At 37.3% G+C, this 25,111-nt stretch overlaps 1 protein-coding gene across 10 annotated transcripts in view; it reads right to left on the bottom strand.

Moving 5' to 3' along the window:
- agrn (agrin) overlaps positions 1-25,111 on the bottom strand; it is a 595,247-nt gene that overhangs the window by 243,321 nt on the left and 326,815 nt on the right. For all 10 annotated transcript variants that reach the window (XM_062057528.1, XM_062057540.1, XM_062057542.1 and 7 more), the window contains 3 exons: positions 13,147-13,371; positions 4,927-5,151; positions 2,090-2,296 (listed from right to left, as the gene is read on the bottom strand). In XM_062057528.1, the coding sequence (XP_061913512.1) occupies positions 2,090-2,296; positions 4,927-5,151; positions 13,147-13,371 (657 nt within the window). The remainder of the gene's footprint in view (positions 1-2,089; positions 2,297-4,926; positions 5,152-13,146; positions 13,372-25,111) is intronic.

Raw genomic sequence — 25,111 nt, 5'->3', positions numbered from 1 at the left:
AGAACGAGGGAATCACCCTGGGGAGCACTCTCCAGTACTCCCTCAAGTGAATCCAAAAAGGATGCACCTGTTGCACTCCCAACAGGTGTAAAAGAAAGGGCATCTCTATCCTCCTTCAAAACTGCACTAAAAGAACACCTCCAGGCAACTTCAACCCTAAACTAACACCCTCCGGTCCTCATCAAACCTCTTCGGATTGTAAATATTCAAATGTAAATAATCAAATGTAGACATTTTTTCTTTTACTTTTTCTTATACTTTTTGATCTCTCTCTCTGTGTCCACTACTTGCTGTACATATCCTACCAAGTCAGTCCTACATTGTTCCAATGTCCATTTCTCTGATGATGCAATTGTTGATGACTGAAGTGTTGTTACCAACCAAACCTACCCCCCCCCCCCCCTCCATATCCCACACCCCAGGTTGTAAATAATGTAAATAATGTAAATAATTCAATGTATATACTCTGATGATTATCTTGTGTGATGACTGTATTATGATAATAGTATAAATCTGTATCATGAATCAATTTAAGTGGACCCACGACTTAAACAAGTTGAAAAACTTATTCGGGTGTTACCATTTAGTGGTCAATTGTACGGAATATGTACTTCACTGTGCAACCTACTAATTAAAGTTTCAATCAATCAATCAAAACTCTGAGTTGCCGTTTGGCGCGTGAGCACAAACAACAGTCAGGACCTGTCCCCCCACCCGAAGGCGGAGGGAAGCTACCCTCTCGTCCACTGGGTTGAACTCCAACGTGCAGGTTTTGAGCCGGTGGGAAACAAGAATTGCTACCCCAGCCCGTCGCCTCTCCGGAAGAGAGTCCAGCCCCTCTCGAGAGAACTGGTTCCAGAGCCCTTGCTGTGCGTCGAAGTGAGTCCGACAATATCTAACCGGAACTTCTCCACCTCGCGCACTAGCTCAGGCTCCTTCCCCCCCAGCGAGGTGACGTTCCACGTCCCAAGAGCTAGCTTATGTAGCCGAGGATCGGACCGCCAAGTGCCCTGCCTTCGGCTTCCGCCCAGCTCACATTTCACCCGACCTCTATGGCCCCTGCTATGGGTGGTGAGCCCATTGGAGGGGGGACCCACATTTCCTCTTCGGGCTCTGCCCAGCCGGGCCCCATGGGGACAGACCCGGCCACCAGGCGCTCGCCATCGTGCCCCACCTCCGGGCCTGGCTCCAGAGGGGGGCCCCAGTGACCCGCGTCCGGGCAAGGGAAGTCTGGGTCCTTTGTTTGTATTTTTCATAGAGGTCTTCGATATATATATATATATATATATATATATATATATATATATATATATATATATATATATATATATATATATATATATATATATACTGTACATATTATACGTTAGTTTAGGAAAAACACAGAGGCTATTTAATCCCTACAAGCCTCTTTTGCAGATTTCCCTGCAATAAAAAACAGTGCTCAATACCGGGGTATTGAGCACTGTATAACGGATAAACCACAGAAACCTGGACTACTGTATATATGAAATAAATGAAATGAAGTTGAGAATGATACAGTAGTTTGAAATAAAGACAAATAATAAAAATGAAATGTAGAGTACTACGTTGTCAAAGTGGAATGTTGGCTGTAAAATGGAGGAGTGGAGAACACAAGGAGGACTGTTGGGGAGGGAAGGAAGATGAAAGTTCTCCAACCTGGGCCGTGACAAATCAGTGAGCAGGAAGAGAAACAAAGACACAAGAAGAAGAAGAAGACGAAGAAGAGTCCTCCAGCCAGCTCCACTCAAGACTTCATGGGGTGAGGCCAGGTGTCCAGGGTCCAGGGCGGGGGGACAAAGACAGACAAGACTTCATGGGGTGAGGCCAGGTGTCCAGGGTCCAGGGCGGGGGGACAAAAACAGACAAGACAGTGACTGCAACAAGAGAGAAGAGCTGAGACAACACTCAGGTGACCGTGGGTGTGGACCATGGACCATGCGCTGTGGGAGGTGGAGCTGAAGGATGAGCGAGTGAAGGTGACGGCGTCGCTTCGACACACCCCCTCCCACTTTGCCCCTCACACTTTCACCCCCTGAACCCCCGGCAGAAAGGAGGCTGCACTTACCACAAGGCCCAGCGTGCTTGACGGGGATGCGGGTCTTGGCGTGGCACTCGGCCTTCCGCCGCACGCAGTCGTTGCCATACGTGCGGCCGTCCTCGCCGCAGGCAGGCCTGTAGGTGCCATCACACTCCAGGGGCTCACAGGAGCATCGCGAGGTGGGCTGCTCCACCACACACACCGCGTTGAAGATGCACTCCTCCTCGCATTCCTCTGCAGACACACGGGGATAGTTCTTTTACACAACACACGGGGATAAATCTTTTAGATGGGGATAGTTCTTTTACACGGGGATAGTTCTTTTACAAGGGAATAGTTCTTTGTTAGCCCCCAAATTCTTTCCTCACCCAAACATCTTTCTGTGTTTTTCTGTTGTTTTTTTTTTTACTTTTTAAAGCTTCAACTCTCCTTGGTTGGCAGATATCAGTCAAGCTGTGTCATATTTCTACAATCCAATCAATATTTGATCACAAATTCTGTAAATATTGAATAAATACTGGGCGCTCATCCAAATTACACTCTTGTTTTCTATTGACGACCAAGATGAAATTAGTGTTTACAAAATACAATCATTAGTTTATCCTCATCTCGGGAAAGTTTTGTAGGACTTTAGGAGGATTTGTAGCAGGTACAATACAAACAGCTCCATTTTTGTTTCATCTGACCACAGAACTTTCCTTCAGAAGGTCTTATCTTTGCCCATGTGATGAAAACAAAACTAAAATTGAGCTGTTTGGCCACAATAACCAGCAATATGTTTGGAGGAGAAAAGGCGAGGCCTTTAATCCCAGCAACACCATGCCTAGTGTCAAGCATGGTGGTGGTAGTATTATGCTCTGGGCATGTTTTGCTGCCAATGGAAATGGTGCTTTAAATGGGACAATGAAAGAGGAAGATTACCTCCAAATTCCTCAGGACAAGCTAAAATCATCAGCCCGGAGGTTGGGTCATGGGCGCATTTGGGTGTTCCAATAGGACAATGACCCCAAACACAGGTCAAAAGTGGTAAAGCAATGGCTAAATCAGGCTAGAATGAAGGTTTTAGAATGGCCTTCCCAAAGTCCTGACTTAAAAGTGTGGACAATGCTGAAGAAACAAATCCATGTCAGAAAACCAACACATTTAACTGAACTGCACCAATTTTGTCAAGAGGAGTAATCAAAAATTCAAGCAGAAGCTTGTGGATGGCAACCAAAAGCACCTTATTGCAATGAAACTTGCCAAGGGACATGTAAGCAAATATTAACATTGCTGTATGTATACTTTTGACCCAGCAGATTTGCTCACATTTTCAGTAGACCCATAATAAATTCATAAAAGAACCAAACATCATGAATGTTTTTTGTGACCAACAAGTATGTGCTCCAATCACTCTATCACAAAAAAATAAGAGTTGTAGAAATGATTGGAAACTCAAGACAGCCATGACATTATGTTCTTTACAAGGTATAAATATACATATATGTTTATACAGTATATATATATATGTATAAATATACATATATATATATATATATATATACATATAGGTATAAATATATATATATATATATATATATTCATATATATATATATATATATATATATATATATATATATATATATATATATATATATATATATATATATATATATATATATATATATATATATATATATATATATATATATATATATATAAAATATATATACATATATAATAATACATAAATATATATATATTTTTTTTCTACATCAAAAAGGTAGTGTAAGTGTTTTTTATCAATATGTAAATATAGTTATTTTTTAAATATTTAAAAAAGAAGTGAAATAATGTTTTCTTCAATATGTCATGTCAATATATCAATTTTGAAGCATTTTTAAATATATAAAAAAGGAAATATACTTTTTTTTAATACATAAATATATTTATATTATTTTTAAATATCAAAAAGGTAGTGTAAGTGTTTTTTTCAATATGTAAATATATTAATTTTTTTAATATTAAAAAATGAAGTGAAATCCTCTTTTCTTCAATATGTAAATATGTTATTTTTAAAATATTTTAAATATATAAAAAAGGAAATAAAAAGGTGTTTTCATAATGTAAATATATTTTTCATTCATTGACTTTTTTTAATATAAAAATGTAATATATCTACGAAAATATATTTACTTATTTTTTAATAATAAAAAAGGAAGTGAAATCCTTTTTTCTTCAATATGTAAATATATTATTTTTTAAATGTTTTTAAATATATAAAAAATATTAAAAAAAAAAAAATTATATATATATATATATATATATATATATATATATATATATATATATATATATATATATATATATATATATATATATATATATATATATATATATATATATATATATATATATTTTAAATATATATAAAAAAGGAAATTAACTTTTTTTTTCAATACGTAAATATATTTTTACAATTTTTTTATTATCAAAAAGGTAGTGGTTTTTTTCACTATGTAAATATATTTATGTTTTAAATTTAAAAAAAGAAAGTGAGATTATTTTTTCTTCAATATGTAAATATATTATTTTTTTAATGTTTTTAAATATATAAAAATAAAATATAAATGTTTTTAATGTGTAAAAATATTTTTCAAATTTTTTCAATATAAAAAGGTAGTGAAAACTTGTTTTTAAGAATAAATGAATATACTTATTTTTTTAATATTTAAATGTAAATATGTGTTTATATATTTAAATGAGTATATTATACTTAAAATAGGCTTAATGCTTCAGTCACACGCAGGATTCTCACAGGAATGAGGCAAGAATACAGTGTGACCACATCATGCGTGAACGACAAGGGGAAGTGGGATCTTACCCAGTTTTCTGCACCAGCCGGCGTGAAGCTTCCGGAGTTTGATGCCCTTCTGCAGCCCGGTGGCCTTCATGGCGCACTCGCTCGGGTACGTTTGGCCGTCGCTGGCGCACAGCGGCTCGCCCGCCGGGGGGCAGGAGTCGGGCGAGCCGAAGACGTGCGGGCGGCGGGTGAGCGCCTCCACCCTGCACATCGTGTTTAGGCTGTTCTCGCTGTCTTTGCAAGGGTCTGTGGGGACACAGTTGGCAAAAAATTTGCATTTGTCAAATATTGTGCGATTATGAGCAATTCATACTATATATATGTATTTATATATATAAACATACACACATAAATATATACTGTACATATATACATGTATATATGTATATGTATATGTATTTATATGTATATGTATGTATGTATATATGTATGTATATATATATATATATATATATATATATATATATATATATATATATATATATATATATATATATATATATATATATATATGTAAATATACATATATAGGTATATATGTACAGTATATATGTATATATATATATATATATATATATATATATATATGTAAATATACATATATAGGTATATATGTACAGTATATATGTATATATATATATATATATATATATATATATATATATATATATATATATATATACATATATATATATATATATATATATATATATATATATATATATATATATATATATATATATATATATCCCAGTAGCTCCACCCACTCAGCAGATGACTTTATGAATTTCTTTAATAAGAAAATTGAACTCATCAGAAAAGAGATTAAAGACAATGCATCCCAGCCACAACTGGGTTCTATTAACACAAATATGACTGTATATACGACGGACATTGCCCTCCAAAATAGTTTCTCTCTCTTTGATGAAATAACATTGGAGGAATTGTTAAAATGTGTAAATGGGACAAAACAAACAACATGTTTACTTGACCCAATTCCTGGGAAACTTATCAAGGAGCTTTTTGTTTTATTAGGTCCATCAGTGTTAAATATTATAAACCTATCACTTTCCTCTGGTACTGTTCCTCTAGCATTCAAAAAAGCGGTTATTCATCCTCTACTCAAAAGACCTAACCTCGATCCTGACCTCATGGTGAACTACCGGCCGGTGTCCCACCTACCGTTTATCTCGAAAATTCTCGAAAAAATTGTCGCACAGCAGCTAAATGAACACTTAGTGACTAACAATCTCTGTGAACCTTTTCAATCCGGTTTCAGGGCAAATCACTCTACGGAGACAGCCCTCGCAAAAATGACTAATGATCTATTGCTGACGATGGATTCTGATGCTTCATCTATGTTGCTGCTTCTTGATCTTAGCGCCGCTTTCGATACTGTTGATCATAATATTTTATTAGAGCGTATCAAAACGCGTATTGGGATGTCAGACTTAGCCTTGTCTTGGTTTAACTCTTATCTTACTGACAGGATGCAGTGTGTCTCCCATAACAATGTGACCTCGGACTATGTTAAGGTAACGTGCGGAGTTCCCCAGGGTTCAGTTCTTGGCCCTGCACTCTTTAGTATTTACATGCTGCCGCTAGGTGACATTATACGCAAATACGGTGTTAGCTTTCACTGTTATGCTGATGACACCCAACTCTACATGCCCCTAAAGTTGACCAACACGCCAGATTGTAGTCAGCTGGAGGCGTGTCTTAATGAAATTAAACAATGGATGTCCGCTAACTTTTTGCAACTCAACGCTAAGAAAACGGAAATGCTGATTATCGGTCCTGCTCAACACCAACATCTATTTAATAATACCACCTTAACATTTGACAACCAAACAATTAAACAAGGCGACTCGGTAAAGAATCTGGGTATTATCTTCGACCCAACTCTCTCGTTTGAGTCACACATTAAGAGTGTTACTAAAACGGCCTTCTTTCATCTCCGTAATATCGCTAAAATTCGTTCCATTTTGTCCACAAGCGATGCTGAGATCATTATCCATGCGTTCGTTACATCTCGTCTCGATTACTGTAACGTATTATTTTCGGGCCTCCCTATGTCTAGCATTAAAAGATTACAGATGGTACAAAATGCGGCTGCTAGACTTTTGACAAAAACAAGAAAGTTTGATCATATTACGCCTATACTGGCTCACTTGCACTGGCTTCCTGTGCACCTAAGATGCGACTTTAAGGTTTTACTACTTACGTATAAAATACTACACGGTCAAGCTCCTGCCTATCTTGACGATTGTATTGTACCATATGTCCCGGCAAGAAATCTGCGTTCAAAGAACTCCGGCTTATTAGTGATTCCCAGAGCCCAAAAAAAGTCTGCGGGCTATAGAGCGTTTTCTATTCGGGCTCCAATACTATGGAATGCCCTCCCGGTAAAAGTTAGAGATGCTACCTCAGTAGAAGCATTTAAGTCTCATCTTAAAACTCATTTGTATACTCTAGCCTTTAAATAGACTCCCTTTTTAGACCAGTTGATCTGCCGTTTCTTTTCTTTTCTTTTCTACTCTGCTCCGGGGTGGACCGCTAGCCTGTCCATCAGATGGGGACATCTCTACGCTGCTGACCCGTCTCCACTCGGGATGGTTCCCGCTGACCCCACCATGGACTGGACTTTCGCTGATGTGTTGGACTTTCACAATATTATGTCAGACCCACTCGACACCGAGGATGTCGTTGTGGCTTGTACAGCCCTTTGAGACACTAGTGATTTAGGGCTATATAAATAAACATTGATTGATTGATTGATTGATACAGTATAAATGTATATATGTACAGTATTTATATGTATGTGTATATGTGTGTATATATATATATATATATATATATATATATATATATATATATATATATATATATATATATATATATATATATATATATATATATATATATATATATATATATATATTTATATATATATATATATATATATATATATATATATATATATATATATATATATATATATATATATATATATATATATATATATATATATATATATATATATATGTATGTACTGTAGTTAGCACAATGCTAATGGTTCATGCTTTGGAAGCCTATACACTACTTGCATTATAGTAGTTAGCATAATGCAAATTGCTATATACGTTTTTAGGCCCACACCTCTGGTTATTGTGCTAGGCGGTTGAGAAGAATACATATATTCTGGGCGCATGTTAGCTTGCCAACATAAAGCACCTCAGAGTGAGCGCGAGATGGTGGTGAAGACAAGGAGAACGATAAAGCGCTAGTTGTCCTTATCAGGCCGCCATCGTAATGGGATTGTATGTGCGGACGTGGTCACGCCTTCAGACAAGACTTGGGGCTTAATCCTGCTCGCCACGCTTTTGGCATGAGGGAAGACAAAGGATTTATGTGCCGTGTTAAATCACAGCCAAGACATTTTCTATTCACTTAGCGCCGTGCTGAAGTGGGAGAAACCACATGTTTGTTGACAAGAAATAATGAAGTTGTTTGTGTGTTGGCGACACTAACTAGCCACTAACTAGTTCAGATAATCACTCAGTAGAGTTTTACTGAGACGTGGTATTGGGGGATCATCTTGTAGCGCAATCTAGCCTAAGGAAAAGGAAAGTCTGGCAGGGACACAAAGACTAGACAGGAACGGACAAAGTGGTCCTGTGGTCTTTCAGGTCCTCACATTGTTTCCTCTCAGGACAAAGTCGAGGCTTGAGGAGAAGAGCAAGCAGACTCTTAGAAGTCTGCTCCCTTCAGGCCATCATTTGACACCATCAGCTCCCATTAACCCAAAAGAACAGCTTTTATTAAGCCAGAAGAACATATCCCATTAACCCAGAAGAACATATCCCATTAACCCAGAATAATACATGCCATTATGTCACGGCACGGATTCGAACCCGCTTCCTTCCTGCAACTGAGTGTCACAGTTCCTCCTCTGGCTGCTCGCCTGGACACGCCCCCTGCCCCTCGGACTGCCTTGTTCCTTTGCTTTCGACAACACTTAGTAACACATACTTCAGTTAATCTACACACATAGTCACACACACACGCTCTTGGATTTCGTCAAACACCATTCTATAGTTTAGTAGTATTGTTTGTTGCTATTATTATATATATATATATATAGAAATTGACTATATATATAATAAATCATTGTACATACCTCCCCTGGTGTCAGTTGTCGTTACCTCCCCTTAGTGAAACATAACACATTAACCCAGAAGAACATCTCCCATTAAACCAGAAAAACAGCTCCCACTAATTTAGAAGAACAGTTCCCATTAACCCAGAAGAACAGCTTCCATTAACCCAGAAGAACAGCTTCCATTAACCCAGAAGAACAGCTTTCATCAACCCATAAGACCATCTCCCATTAACCCAGAAGAACAGCTTCCATTAACCCCGAAGACAATCTCCCATTAACCCAGAAGAACAGCTTCCACTAACCCAGAAGGACAGCTCCAATTGACTCAGAAGAACAACTTTCATTAACCCAGAAAAAGCACTCTCTCTAAACCAGAAGAACAGCTCCCACTAACTCAGAAGAACAGTTTCCATTAACCCAGAAGAACAGCTTCCACTAACCCAGAAGATCATCTCCCACTAAGCCAAAAGAACATATCCCATAATTCCAGAAGAACAGTTCCCATTAACCCAGAAAACCATCTCCCATTAACCCAGAAGACCATCTCCCATTAACCCAGAAGAACAGCTCCCATTAATCCAGAATAACAGCTCCCACTAACCCAGAAGAACAGCTCCCACTAAACCAGAAGAACACCTCCCACTAACCCAAAATAACATATCCCACTAACCCAGAAGAACATCTCCCATAAACCCAAAATAACATATCCCATTAACCCAGAAGAACATCTCCCAATAACCCAGAAGAACAGCTTCCATTAACTCAGAAGAGCATCTCCCATTAACCCAGAAGAACATCTCTCATTAACCCAGAAGAACATCTCCCATTAACCCAGAATAACAGGTCTCATTAACCCAGTATAATATCTCCTAATAACCCAGAAGAACAGCTTCCATTAACCCAGAAGACCATACCCCATTAACCCAGAAGAACAGCTTGCACTAACCCAGAAGAACAGCTCCCACTAACCCAGAAGAACAGCTCCCACTAACCCAGAAGAACATCTCCCACTGACCCAAAACTACAGCTCCCACTAACCCAGAATAACATCTCCCATTAACCCAGGAGAACATCTCCCAATAACCCAGAAGAACAGCTTTCATTAACCCAGAATAACATCTCCCATCAACCCAGAAGAACAGCTTTCACTAACCCAGAAGAACATCTCCCGTTAACCCAGAATAACATTTCCCATTAGCCCAGAAGACGATCTTCCACTAACCCAGAAGAACAGCTTCCACTAACCCAGAAGAACAAATCCCACTAACCCAGAAGAACAACTCCCACGAACCAAGAAAAACATCTCTCATTAACCCAGAGGAACATCTCCTATTAACCCAGAAGACCATCTCCCAGTAACCCAGAAGAACAGCTTCCACTAACCCAAAAGAACAGCTCCCATTAACCCAGAAGAACAGCTTCCACTAACACAGAAGAACATCTCCCACCAACCCAAAAGAACATATCCCATTAACCCAGAAGAACATATCCCATTAACCCAGAATAACAGCTCCCGTTAACCCAGAAGAACAGCTTCCACTAAAGCAGAAGAACATCTCCCACCAACCCAAAATAATATCTCCCATTAACCCAGAAGAACATCTCCCATTAACCCAGAATAACATCTCCCATTAACCCAGAATAACATATCCCAATAACCCAAAGGAACATCTCCTAATAACCCAGAAGAACAGCTTCCATTAACCCAGAAGACCATCTCCCATTAACCCAGAATAACAGCTCCCATTAACCCAGAAGAACATATCCCATTAACCCAGAAGAACATCTCTCATTAACCCAGAATAACATATCCCATTAACCCAGAATAATATATCCCAATAACCCAGAAGAACAGCATCCATTAACCCAGAAGACCATCTCCCATTAACCCAGAAGAACAGCTTCCACTAACCCAGAAGAACATCTCCCACTAAGCCAAAAGAACATATCCCATAATTCCAGAAGACCATCTACCATTAACCTAGAAGACCATCTCCCATCAACCTAGAAGACCATCTCCCATTAACCCAGAAGAACAGCTCCCATTAATCCAGAATAACAGCTCCTACTAACCCAGAAGAACAGCTCCCACTAAACCAGAAGAACATCTCCCACTAACCCAAAATAACATATCCCACTAACCCAGAAGAACATCTCCCATTAACCCAAAATAACGTCTCCCATTAGCCCAGAAGAACATCTCCCAATAACCCAAAAGAACAGCTTCCATTAACCCAGAAGAGCATCTCCCATTAACCCAGAAGAACATCTCCCATTAACCCAGAAGAACATCTCCCATTAACCCAGAATAACATCTCTCATTAACCCAGTATAATATCTCCTAATAACCCAAAAGAACAGCTTCCAATAACCCAGAAGACCATATCCCATTAACCCAGAAGAACAGCTTGCACTAACCCAGAAGAACATCTCCCACTAACCCAGAAGAACAGCTCCCACTAACCCAGAAGAACATCTCCCACTGACCCAAAAGAACAGCTCCCACTAACCCAGAATAACATCTCCCATTAATCCAGGAGAACATCTCCCAATAACCCAGAAGAACAGCTTCCATTAACCCAGAATAACATCTCCCATTAACCCAGAAGAACAGCTTCCACTAACCCAGAAGAACATCTCCCATTAACCCAGAATAACATTTCCCATTAACCCAGAAGATGATTTTCCACTAACCCAGAAGAACAGCTTCCACTAACCCAGAAGAACAGCTCCCATTAACCCAGAAGAACATAGCCCACTAACCCAAAAGAACATATCCCATTAACCAGAAGAACATCTCCCATTAACCCAGAAAAACATCTACCATTAACCCAGATGAACATCTCCCAACAACCCAGAAGAACAGCTTCCATTAACCCAGAAGACCATCTCCCATTAACCCAGAAGAACATCTCCCATTAACCCAGAAGAACATCTCCCATTAACCCAGAATAACAGCTTCCAGAATCCATGCTCTCCTGCGGCCTACAAGGAGAGTAATTACACACATGGTGTGTTTTCTGCAGCGCCAGTAAATCAGGGAAGCTGTGCTCCCTGTGGGCCGACTGGTCCTGGATTTATGCCAGCAACCTTCTGTCTGCAGACCCGACTAGTCAACTCTCTCTCTCTCTCTCTCTCTCTCCCCCCCCCCACCTGGTTCTCCACAATCAGAGGGAGAGAAGAAAACAACAACAATGGCCGTGGGAGTAAACAAGCATTGCTGTAGATAACAAGTACCACGGGGGCCCCATAAATACACATGGAAGGCTGCAGGGGCCACTTTGATACATGTTCTACATTAAAACCTAGACAATATAAGTCAATCACCTATCTGAACACCTCTTAGCTTACCAGTAATAAATCATATTCTACCTCATTTTGCCCTAAATGAAGCATTTTCAAGCAGAAAAATGCCTGAAAGAACTACAAATACTAATACAATACTACAGTAGTACTACTAATATTACAGTAGTAGTGTCAATAGACCAGACCAAAACAATCAGACCGCTATTCAGTATCGTGGCCACTGATTGGCCCAGCTTCAGGCAGCATTAGTATTATTAGCATGCTACCTTTTTTGACCAATTTAGCAGCCAAATGCCTCAGACTTGTATAACTTAGTACTTGACACATGCTAAAGTTAGCATGCTAGCATGCTAACATCAACGTGCTAAATTTTTTAGCCAATTTATCAGCCGGACACCTCAGAGTCATATGACTTGGTCCTTGACACACGTTAACTGTTAGCATGCTAACATTACCATTCTAGCTTGGTAACTTTTTAAATTTAGATATATTTTTTAATGTATTTCTTGAATAAAAAAGGAAGTGACATTTTTTTCGATATGTATTATATTTTTGGAAAAATGTTCATATATATTTTTTTGTGTATTTATTTTTCAAATATAAAAAAAAAAAACAAAGTAAAAAAGTTGTTTTTAAATATATATATATATGTAAATGTATTGTTTTTAAATAAAAATGAATAGATACAGTTGTATTGGATAGTTGTGATGTACTGGTGTGGACGTGTGAAGATGAGTGGACCTCCCGTGGAACAAAACCAGAAACCATCTCACCACACGGTCCCTGGTGCTGCAGTCTGATGTTCCTCTGGTTCTTGCAGGCATACTCATGCAGCTCACACTCGCTGCCGTAGTCCTTCCCGTCGCTGCCGCACACCGTCTGGGCCTTCCTGCCCCCGCAGCCCAGAGGACACATGCACTTGGCCGACAGGCCGTCTGAGGACTGCACACAGGTGCTGCCGTAGCTGCAGCTCACCTGTGTGCAGGCGTCTCTCAGAGCTTCGCAGGGGGAGAGAGAGAGAGAGAGAGAGAGAGAGAGGTTTTAGAGGCAGACTGCGCTTGATGGCACTCTTGCCATGGTCTTGAAGTGGCATTGAGTGTGTGACACCTCTCGAAGGGGGGATTTAGTGTCGCTTCGCTCGGATTTAGGGCGCTCGGAATTCCAAACATGCTTTCCCGCTACGCTCTGGCGAGCTTTAATGGGGAAGGGAGCCGCCGCTGATTATTTACCGTGCCACAAAATGAGTCCAAGAGGGGAAGTGGGAAACGTTTTCTTCCCCCGAGGACTTTTGTCTAATTAAAGCGTGTCGCTGGACACACTTGAAATGTCTACGCAGCTTTTCTGATGAATGGCAGTCGACTACAGCCGTCGTTTCGCCGCTAGACATCGTTCTGAATGTGGTCTCCCGTGAGAAGAGACGCCGAACGCATTTTTCCTTCGCACCTTGCAAGTGTCCCGCCATGAAAGGGATGTATTTTTCATGTATTTCTTCAATAAAAAATAAACAAATAAATTATAATAATAATATTTCAAATTGATCAGCAACATCAAGTCAGGAGCAAACTACTTAAACTCACTTGAAGCTCCAAAACAAAAGTAAATAAAAGGACACAGAAAGTTGAATAAAATCTATTGAGGCTGGAAATGACTTTTTAGAGAGGCGGGTGTGAGACGTGATCGGCGGGTGTGAGACGTGATCGGCGGGTGTGAGACGTGAGCGGCGGGCGAGAAACGTTTCCAAAGAAGAAAGAAGCTGCTCTTCATCAAAGCACATCACATCACGTCAAGTCCTTGGCGCGCTACTTGGCACAGCCGCTAACGAGCCCCATTTCCTTCAATGTTCATTCCGGATTCCAGAAGTCCCGTCAGACCTCGTTTGAAGGCGTTGCAACGCTACTTCAAAATGAAAAAAAAAAAAGGTGGCGGCAGAATCATGGAGTCTTTGTGCGCCGCTAGATGCCGTGACGTGGTAATTGCGCGGCAACAATGAAGCGCTGATGGTGCTCGCTGGGTTCTGTGGAAACCACCTCGCCTCACACGCTTTTTGAGGTTGTCTGACATTCGCAAAAACATGTGTTCTTTTTTCATGCATTCTAAATCGTAAATAAATGCTAACAAAAGTCAGCTAACAATGGAGGTAATGGAAGTCGCTCTCTTCCGCCTATAAAGCGCTCGGAAAACCTCCATCAAGGTTTTAGAGTAGAAAAAATCCCGACTTTTAGACACTTAGAAAATCCCGACTTTTAGACACTTAGAAAATCCCGCATTTTTGACATTTACAAATAATCCAGATTTTTTGACACTTATAAAAAAATCCAGATTTTTTGACACTTGGAAAAAAATCCAGATTTTTTGCCAAAAAAAAATCCTGACTTTTTGACACTTACAAATAATTCTGATTTTTTTGAGCAAAAAAATCCAGACTTTTTGACACTTTGAAAAAAATCCAGATTTTTGGATTTAAAAAAAATCCCAATTTTTTGACACTTGGAAAATCCAGATTTTTTGACACTTAGAAAAAATCCAGATTTTTTGACATTTACAAATAATCCCGATTTTTTTGAGAAAAAAAATCCAGACTTTTTGACACTTGGAAAAAATCCAGACTTTTGGATTTTAAAAAATCCAGACTTTTTGACACTTGGAAAATCACGATTTTTTGACACTAAGAAAAAATGCAGATTTTTTAACATCTGAGACAATCCAGATTTTTTGACAGTTAGGAAAAATCCAGATTTATTGACATTTAGAAAAAATCCCGATTTTTTGACACTTACAAAAAATTCAGATTTTTCGACAAAAAAAAATCCTGATTTTTTGACACTTAGTTTGCAAATAAATACATCAAAGATGCTATTATAATCCATTTGTAATGGATAAAGCTTTGGCCTGGACAAGAGGTCATCAGGTGGTCCCCAACGTTCACCGAGTGTTTCGACCCTTAACCACAACACTCTCCGGTTGGTGGGTCATCAGTGATTGGCCAGATCACTGCCCCTCTCATCCAGGCTTCCAGCTATTGTCCTCTCTTTTATGCCAGAGCCAACAGGAGGCTCTCTCTGCCGCTTCTCCCAGCCTACGAACGGCTGTTTTCCTCAAGTGACCTCTCAATCCGACCTTTGTCATCAAATTCCACACAGATTGAGCAGGGAATCCTCGACATCCAACTTCCACTGTCATCAGCCATGCTGTCCACCCCTTGTCCCGACAGTCCTGGACAATGCCGCTTCCTCACATCCCTCCTCCCACGGGACAGTAAGTTCCACCAGGATGATTTTCTTTCCCTCTGGGGACCACATAACTATGTCTGGTCTCAGAGTGGTGGACAGTACCGCCTCTGGGAAGAGGAGCTTCCTCCCCAGGTCGACCTTCATCTCCCATCCCTGGGCCAACTGCAGGAGGTTTTGCTTGGCTTGGCCTTGGACTACTGGTCTATGACCCTCTTTCACGAAGGTGATGGTGCTCAGAAGTGGCTTAGTTTTGGCTGGGTGTTTCTTTTTCCTCTCTTGCTCCAAAATGTCTGCGAGCATTGCCAACACCTTGTCATGGCGCCACCTGTATCTTCCCTGGGTCAATGCTGTTTTGCACCCAGAAAGAATGTGCGCCTTAGTTCCTTTACCGGCACACAACCTGCACAGCGGGTCCTCCCTCATTCCCTACCTATGCAAATTGGTGATGGGTGTCGTATACTGCCCGGAGCAGAAACAAGATATGAAACGGCTCCAGCCTGCCCATATGGACAAACGTATGTTTGAACATGGTATTTGTTATGGACTATCTGTGACGAGCAAAAAAGTCCAATGGCGGCCATTCTTCCCAATCACGCCTCTCCAGGTTTCACTCTCGTTGCCAATATGAGCGTTGAAGTCCCCCAGTAGAACGAGGGAATCACCCGGGGAAGCACTCTCCAGTACTCCCTCGAGTGAATCCAAAAAGGGTGGGTACTCTGAGCTGTCGTTTGGCGCGTAAGCGAAAACAACAGTCAGGACGCTGGTAATCCAATCCGGCTTCAGAACTAACCACTCCACTGACACATGCCTTCTCTATCTGACCGACCACATCAAACATGAGGTGGACGCGGGCAAATACTGCGGCATGGTCATGCTGGACCTTCAGAAGGCCTTTGACACCGTAAACCACGCTATACTGTTGGATAAGCTCAGAGCAATCAGATTTGATAAAACCTCATGGAGCTGGATGCAATCTTACTTGGAGGGGAGGAAACAGGCGGTAGAGGTGAACGGCACCGTGCCCCCCCCCTCTCAGTAAGCTGTGGAGTCCCCCAAGGCAGTATATTGGGGCCTTTACTGTTCCTAATATACATAAATGACATGTCATCAGCATGCGACTGTGAATTGTTTTTGTTTGCGGATGACTCTGCCCTGCTGGTATCCGACAAGGACAAGTCACAGGTGGAGAAAATCCTCAGTGCTGAACTCTGTAGAATTTGCACCTGGCTCGCTGACAATAAACTATCCATACACTTGGGTAAAACGGAATCCATCCTATTTGGGTCCCAAATCAATCTCAAGAAAGTCAGTGACTTCACTATAAAATTGGCTGACATTGTTATCACCAGGAAAGATGAGGTCACCTACCTAGGTTCCATTCTAGAGGCTTTTCTTTCCTGTGATAAAATGGCAACCAAGGTAATCAAAAAGGTCAACCAACGAACGGGATTTCTCTACAAAATGTCCTCTCTGGTCAACAAAAGCACCTTGAAGATTCTAGCGGGAACTCTCGTTCAAACCTTTTTCGATTACGCATGCACCTCCTGGTACCCTAGCACCTCCAAAACCCTCAAATCTAATATATATATATATATATATATATATATATATATATATATATATATATATATATATATATATATATATATATATATATATATATATATATATATATATATATATATATATATATATATATATGCATATATACACATATATATACATATATGTGTATATATGTATATATACCTATACACACATATACATATATACACATGTATAGAAATTTATATACACTTGTATTTACACACACATATATACACACACACACATATATATATATACATATATATATATATATATATATATATATATATATATATATATATATATATATATATATATATATATATATATACATATATACATATATATATATATACAAATATACATATATATATATATATATATATATGTATATTTGTATATATATATATATGTATATATGTATATATATATATATATATATATATATATATATATATATACATATATACATATATACATATATACATATATACATATATACATATATATATATGTATATATGTATATATATATATATATATATATATATATATATATATATACATATATACATATATATACACACACATGTATATATATACATATACACATACATAAATATATATACAGTATATGTGTATATACATTTATATATATATCATGTGTATATATACATGTATATATATATATATATATATATATATATATATATATATATATATATATATATATATATATATATATATATATATATATATATATATATATATATATATATATTTACACATACATATATACATATATGTATATATGTATACATATCTACATATACACATGTAGATAGATAGATAGTACTTTATTGATTATGTATATATATATACATACATACATATATATACATATACAGTATGTGTATGAATATATATATATATACATATATATATATATACACACACATATACATATATTTACACACACATATATACATTACATATATACACACATGTATATCTTTTGACCATGTACTCTTTGACCCAGTGGACTTGTTTGCTCTTTATTCTAAAGAGAGTGAATAATTCTTCATCAGGGATCACTTTTGTGGAGGCCATGTTCTGGTCCTGGTTGCCAATTAAATGAGTTCCTATCTCCACACACCATCTCAGTGCGGGTGAAACAGCAGCGAGATAATGAGCAAAGTGCAGATAACATTTAGATATAGATGACACTTTAGCACAAATGAGGCACGTTAGCATGACAGGAGATGTTTTTTTTAATTCTGCAATTATAGCATCTTTGCTAACGAGGTCATTCTTTTTTGTGGATAAAAGAAACATTTTTGTTTTTTCTGAATTCTTTTTTCCTCTAAGATTTTCACTGAAGGCACTTTTTCAAATAGAATTTTATACACGCAAAAATGTTTTATGTTGACTATGTTATATATATATATATATATATATATATATATATATATATATATATATATATATATATATATATATATATATATATATATATATATATATATATATATATACATACATATATATATATATATATATATATATATATATATATATATATATATATATATATATATATATATATATATATATATATATATATATATATATATATATATATATATGTTCTAGTCTTACATAAGGATTGTGGAGGATAGGCAACATTACAAATAAATGCAAAATGATATACTGTATATAAGAAAAACAAATTAAAAAAAATCTACTTCTCACCCCGGTGGGGTGGTATCTGTGTCATCCTCAAGCTCGGGTCCTCTACTAGAGGCCTGGGAGTTTGAGGGTTCTGCGCAGTATCTTGGCTGTTCCTAGGACTGCACTCTTCTGGACTGAGGCCTCAGAGGTTGTTCCTGGGATCTGTTGGAGCCACTCTCTTTTTTTTTGGTCTATTTGTCAGACAGACACCTAGGAGTCATATGTACTCTGTTACTTGACTATCTTGTTAGCAAGCTAACATTAGCATGCCAGCTTTTAAGATATTTTTACAAGTATACTCTTTAGAGTCAAATATTTTCTAATCTCATGCATGCTAACTATTAGCGTGTTAACATTATCCTGCTAACATTAAGATTAAGATTAAGATTAAAGTACCAGCAGGCTAACATTAGCGCACAATTTTTTTTTACGTCTATTTGTCAGGTATACACTTCGGAGTCATATATACTCGGTTACTTGACTATCTTGTTAGCAAGCTAACGTTAGCTTGACAGCTTTTCAGCTATTTTTACAAGTATACACTTTAGAGTCAATTATTTTCTAATCTGACGCATGCTAACTATTATCGTGTTAACATTAGCCTGCTAACATTAGCACGCTAGCTTTTTTTTGGTCTATTTGTCAGACAGACACCTAGGAGTCATATATACTCTGTTACTTGACTATCTTGTTAGCAAGCTAACATTAGCATGCCAGCTTTTAAGCTATTTTTACAAGTATACACTTTAGAGTCAAATATTCTCTAATCTCATGCATGCTAGCTATTAGCGTGTCAACGTTAGCCTGCTAACATTAGCAGGCTAACATTAGCATGCTAGCTTTTTTTTCCCGTCTATTTGTCAGGTGTACACTTTGGAGTCATATATACTCTGTTACTTGACTCTATCTTGTTAGCAAGCTAGCATGCCATTTTTTAAGCTATTTTTACAAGTATACACCTTAGAGTCAAATATTTTCTAACCACACGCATGCTAACTAGTATCGTGTTAACATTAGCCTGCTAACATTAGCAGGCTAACATTAGCGTGCTAGCTTTTTTTTGGACTATTTGTCAGACAGACAACTAGGAGTCATATTTCATTACATGATCTGGTTAGTATGCTAACTGTTAGCATGACTGAAATTGCACACACACACACACTGTTACGCGTTACAGCGTGACCTTTTGGCCTTGTTGTACATAAAAGTGTTCAACGATCCCCTCGGAAAATTGGGATTAGTGTGTGTGTGTGTGTGTGTGTGTGTGTGCGTGTGTGTGTGTGTTATCTTCAGGAGGCAAAGGAGGAAGACACACGGCTGAGCTGACTAATCCGTTTGATAATTCTCGATTACGGCAGACTTTTCCTCTCTGAACGCTGACCTTTCAGGCACCTCCTTGCAGGACTGTTGCACACTAAAAGGGTTTATTTGCTACTTTTGTAGGCACCAAGCCAAGTGCCTCAGCACCGCACGTAAAATCAACCACATTTCCATGACTTTGCCGCACCTATTATTGGCGCCAAGTATTAATGGCCTCGAGTTTTAGGTTCAAACAAACTAAATTGGCTAAAGTGTTAGCATAAAATTTTAGCATGATAACATTGAAAAAGTTAGCATACTTTTAAGATGGCACCAAGTATTAAAAGTCATGATTTTTAGGTTAACACAAATGGAATTGGCTAAAGTGTTAGCATTAGATGTTAGCATGATAACATCGAAAACGTTAGCATACTTTTGAGATGGCACCAAGTATTAAAAGTCATGATTTTTAGGTTCAAACAAACTAAATTGGCTAAAGTGTTAGCTTTAAATGTTAGCATGATAACATCAAAAATGTAAGCATACTTTCGAGATGGCACCAAGTATTAACAGCCTTGATTTGTAGGTTCACACAAACTAAATTGGCTAAAGTGTTAGCATAAAATGTTAGCATGATAACATTGAAAATGTTAGCATACTTTTGAAATGAAACCAAGTATTGAAAGTCATGATTTGTAGGTTAAAAGAAACTAAATTAGCTAAAGTGTTAGCATAAATGTTAGCATGATAACATGGAAAATGTTAGCATACTTTTGAGATGGCACCAAGTATTAAAAGCCTTGATTTGTAGGTTCACACAAACTAAATTGGCTAAAATGCTACCGTAAAATGTTAGTATGATAACATTGAAAACGATAGCATACTTTTGAAATGGCACCAAGTATTGAAAGTCATGATTTTTAGGTTAAAATAAACTAAATTAGCTAAAGTGTTAGCATAAAATATTAGCATGATAACATAGAAAACGTTAGCATACTTTTAAGATGGCATCAAGTATTAAAAGCCATGATTTCTAGGTTAACACAACGGAAATGAGCTAAAATGCTAACATAGAATGTTATTATGATATTTCGAAAACGTTAACATACTTGTGAGATGGCACAAAGTATTTAAAGCCATGATTTTTAGATTCAAACTAACTAAATTGGCTAAAGTGTTAGCATAAAACGTTAGCATGATAACATCAAAAACGTTAGCAAACTTTTGAGATGGCACCAAGAATTAAAAGCCTTGATTTGTAGGTTCACACAAACTAAATTGACCAAAATGTTAGCTTAAAGTGTTAGCATGATAACATCGAAAACGTTGGCATGCCTTTAAGATGGCACTAAGTATTAAAAGCCTTGATTTTTAGGTTCAAACAAACTAAATTGGCTAAAGCGTTAGCTTAAAATGTTAGCATGATAACGTCGAAAATGTTAGCATACTTTTGAGATGGCACCAAGTATTAAAAGTCATGATTTTTAGGTTTACACAAATGAAATTGGCTAAAGTGTTAGCATTAAATGTTAGCATGATAACATCAAAAACGTTTGCATACTTTTGAGATAGTGCTAAGTATTAATAGCTATGATTTTTAGGTTCAAGCAAACTAAATTGGCCTAAGTGTTAGCTTAAAATGTTAGCATGATAACATTGAAAACGTTGGCATACTTTTGAGATGGCACCAAGTATTAAAAGCCTTGATTTTTAGGTTCATACAAACTAAACTGGCTAAAGTGTTAGCGTAAAATGTTAGCATGATGACATAAAAAACATTAGCATACTTGTGAGATGGCACCAAGTATTAAAAGCCTTGATTTTTAGGTTCACACAAACTAAATTGGCTAAAATGCTAACATAAAATGCTAGCATGATAACATCGAAAACGTTAGCATACCTTTAAGATGGCACCTAGTATTAAAAGCCTTGATTTTTAGGTTCAAACAAACTAAATTGGCTACAGCGTTAGCATAAACTGTTAGCATGATAACATTGAAAACTTTGCCGCACCTATTATTGGCGCCAAGTATTAATGGCCTCGATTTTTAGGTTCAAACAAACTAAATTGGCTGAAGTGTTTGCTTAAAATTTTAGCATGATAATCTCTAAAATGTTAGCATACTTTTGAGATGGCACCAAGTATTAATAGCTATGATTTTTAGGTTCACACAAACTAAATTGGCTACAGCGTTAGCATAAACTGTTAGCATGATAACATTGAAAACATTGGCATATTATTGAGATGGCACCAAGTATTAAAAGCCTTGATTTTTAGGTTCATACAAACTAAACTGGCTAAAGTGTTAGCATAAAATGTTAGCATGATCACATCGAAAACGTTAGCATACCTGTGAGATGGCATCAAGTATAAAAGCCATGATTTTTAGGTCGACACAAATGAAATTAGCTAAAATGCTAACATTTTATGTTAGCATGATAACTTTGAAAATGTTAGCATACTTTTGAGATGGCACCTCGTATCAAAAGCCTTGATTTTTAGGTTCAAACAAAAAAATGAGCTAAAATGTTAGCATGCTAACGTTGCCAAATGAATAATAATAGTATTATTATTATTATTAATACAAAGTAAAAACGATTAAATAGCACAAAAGCTAATCACCTTTTCCAGGGGTGCTAACAGTGTTAGCGTTCATACGACAAGACTCCACTCACTGTTTGCAAAACAAGATCATGACTTCTGCTAGCGCCCTCGCTAACTGAACACACACATGTTGGATGTGCTAACAGTATGTTGGATGTGCTAACAGTATGTTGGATGTGCTAACAGTATGTTGGAGCGGCCTGAGGCCTTCCCCATCCTACGGATTGGAAGTCCACGTTCCTGTCCGGTGCTGACACAAGAACATCTGCATCAAAGTGGCCCTCAAACACTCTTACTTCTATTCCTGAGCCTTAACATAACCCAACCTAACAAGTGTTTACATGCACTATCCATCCATCCATCAATTTTCTACCGCTTATTCCCTACGGCAGGGGTCACCAACCTTTTTGAAACCAAGGGCTACTTCTTGGGTACTGATTAATGCGAAGGGCTACCAGTTAGATACACACTTAAATAAATTGCCAGAAGTAGCCAATTTGCTCAATTTACCTTTAACTCTGTTATTATTAATAATTAATGATATTTATCTTTGTGGAAACACTGATCATCTTAATGATTTCTCACAATAAATATATATAGAAACAGATAAATATCAATATGCAACACTTTATTTTTATATTTTCTCTAAGTGCACATTTTTCAAATTGAACATTTTCAAATGATCACTTCTAAGACAGTCTTGTGAAATCACAATATCCCATTTTAACTAGCTAGCCACTAACATTTTTTAACAAATCATGAATTACTTTGCACCATGTTTGTACAAATAATAACTCATGTAAAATACAAAAGTAAACTCTCAAATTTTTAAATCATGTCACACTTTGAACTGGACACCAAATCTGTTATCTGTTTCTTTGTCAGTTAGTGGGAAGCCTGGCATTGCATGCTGTTAACTAGTGTGTTGTACTCTGGTGTGTAACTTGGCACTGCAACTCTGAGTGAGTCTTGCAGATGTGCATCAGTGAGGCGTGTTCTGTGTTTGTTCTTGATGAAGTTCATGTCAGAAAAGGCTGATTCACAAAGATAAGATTTTTCCTCATTGTTTGCGGAACCTTCTTAATCTTTTGGACATATTTTCACAGCAATCTGGCCTTAAGCTTAATTATGATAAAGGTAAAATGTTAAGGATCGGAAATCTAAAGGGAACGTCCTTTCGAATGGAATGCAAAGTGCCTGTTTTGTGGACAGATGGACCAGTTGACATACTTGGTGTTGTTGTCCCAGAAAATCTTGAAGATCTAGGCTCAGTAAATTATGGTAATCGACTAAGAAAGCTGGACAAAATTATACAATTATGGAAAGGGAAATCCCTAACCTTGTATGGTAAAATGTCTATTGCCAACTCGTTAATTATTCCTCAATTTATTTATTAGTTTTTGTCATTACCAGCTCCATCACAAAACTTTTTTAAGATTTATGAGCGGAGGGTCTTCGATTTTGTCTGGAACGGCAAACCAGAAAAGATTAAAAGAAAGGTTTTGTACAAAGAGTATGAATATGGGGGCCTGAAACTTCTCAACCTTGAAGCTATGTGTCTGTCTTTAAAAGCATCAATTGTTCCAAAGATGTATTTAAACATTGAGTGGTACACAAATGTCCTGTTGGACAAAAAACATGTACTGTATCAAAAGAAATTGTATCATTTTTTACAAGTAATCCCCTCCCAGAGTCTGCTGGGTAACATGGCGGGGTTCATAAAGGAAACAATCCACTCATAGTGGTGTTTTCAATTTTATGTGCCAGAAAAAAGAGACGATATTTTGCAGCAGTTAATATGGATGAACTCTAATATTGTAATAGATGGAAAGCCTTTCTTTTGGAAAAATATGTTTGAAAGAGGAATCATTTTTGTCAATGATATTATCAATGAGAATGGTAAAATTATGAAGTATGATGAATTCAGAGCTATGTATGGTGATGCTTGCTCAAGCTTTTCATTTTATCAACTAACTGGAGTAATTGGGAAAAGATGGAAACAAATAATTAATTATGGAACTACTAAATTATTAGTTTGTAAACCTCTAATAAGAAATTCTAGTTGGCAAAAAGGAACTAAAATAAATAGAAAAATATATCATTTTTATTTAATAAAGAAATCTTTGAAGGCTGCCTCATACAACACAAATGGAAAATGGGAGGACTTTTTTGACTGCCCGTTGCCATGGGATGCCATATTCAAACTAATCTATAAAACAACTATCGATGTGCAAAATCGTTATTTTCAAATTAAAATTATTTATAACTTCTTACCCACAGGGAAAAT

Source organism: Entelurus aequoreus, linkage group LG01 (genome assembly GCF_033978785.1).
Source record: "Entelurus aequoreus isolate RoL-2023_Sb linkage group LG01, RoL_Eaeq_v1.1, whole genome shotgun sequence".
Taxonomy (NCBI): Eukaryota; Metazoa; Chordata; class Actinopteri; order Syngnathiformes; family Syngnathidae; genus Entelurus; species Entelurus aequoreus.
Note: the sequence above shows the minus strand (reverse complement) of the source record. Positions and strands in the feature narration are given on the sequence as shown.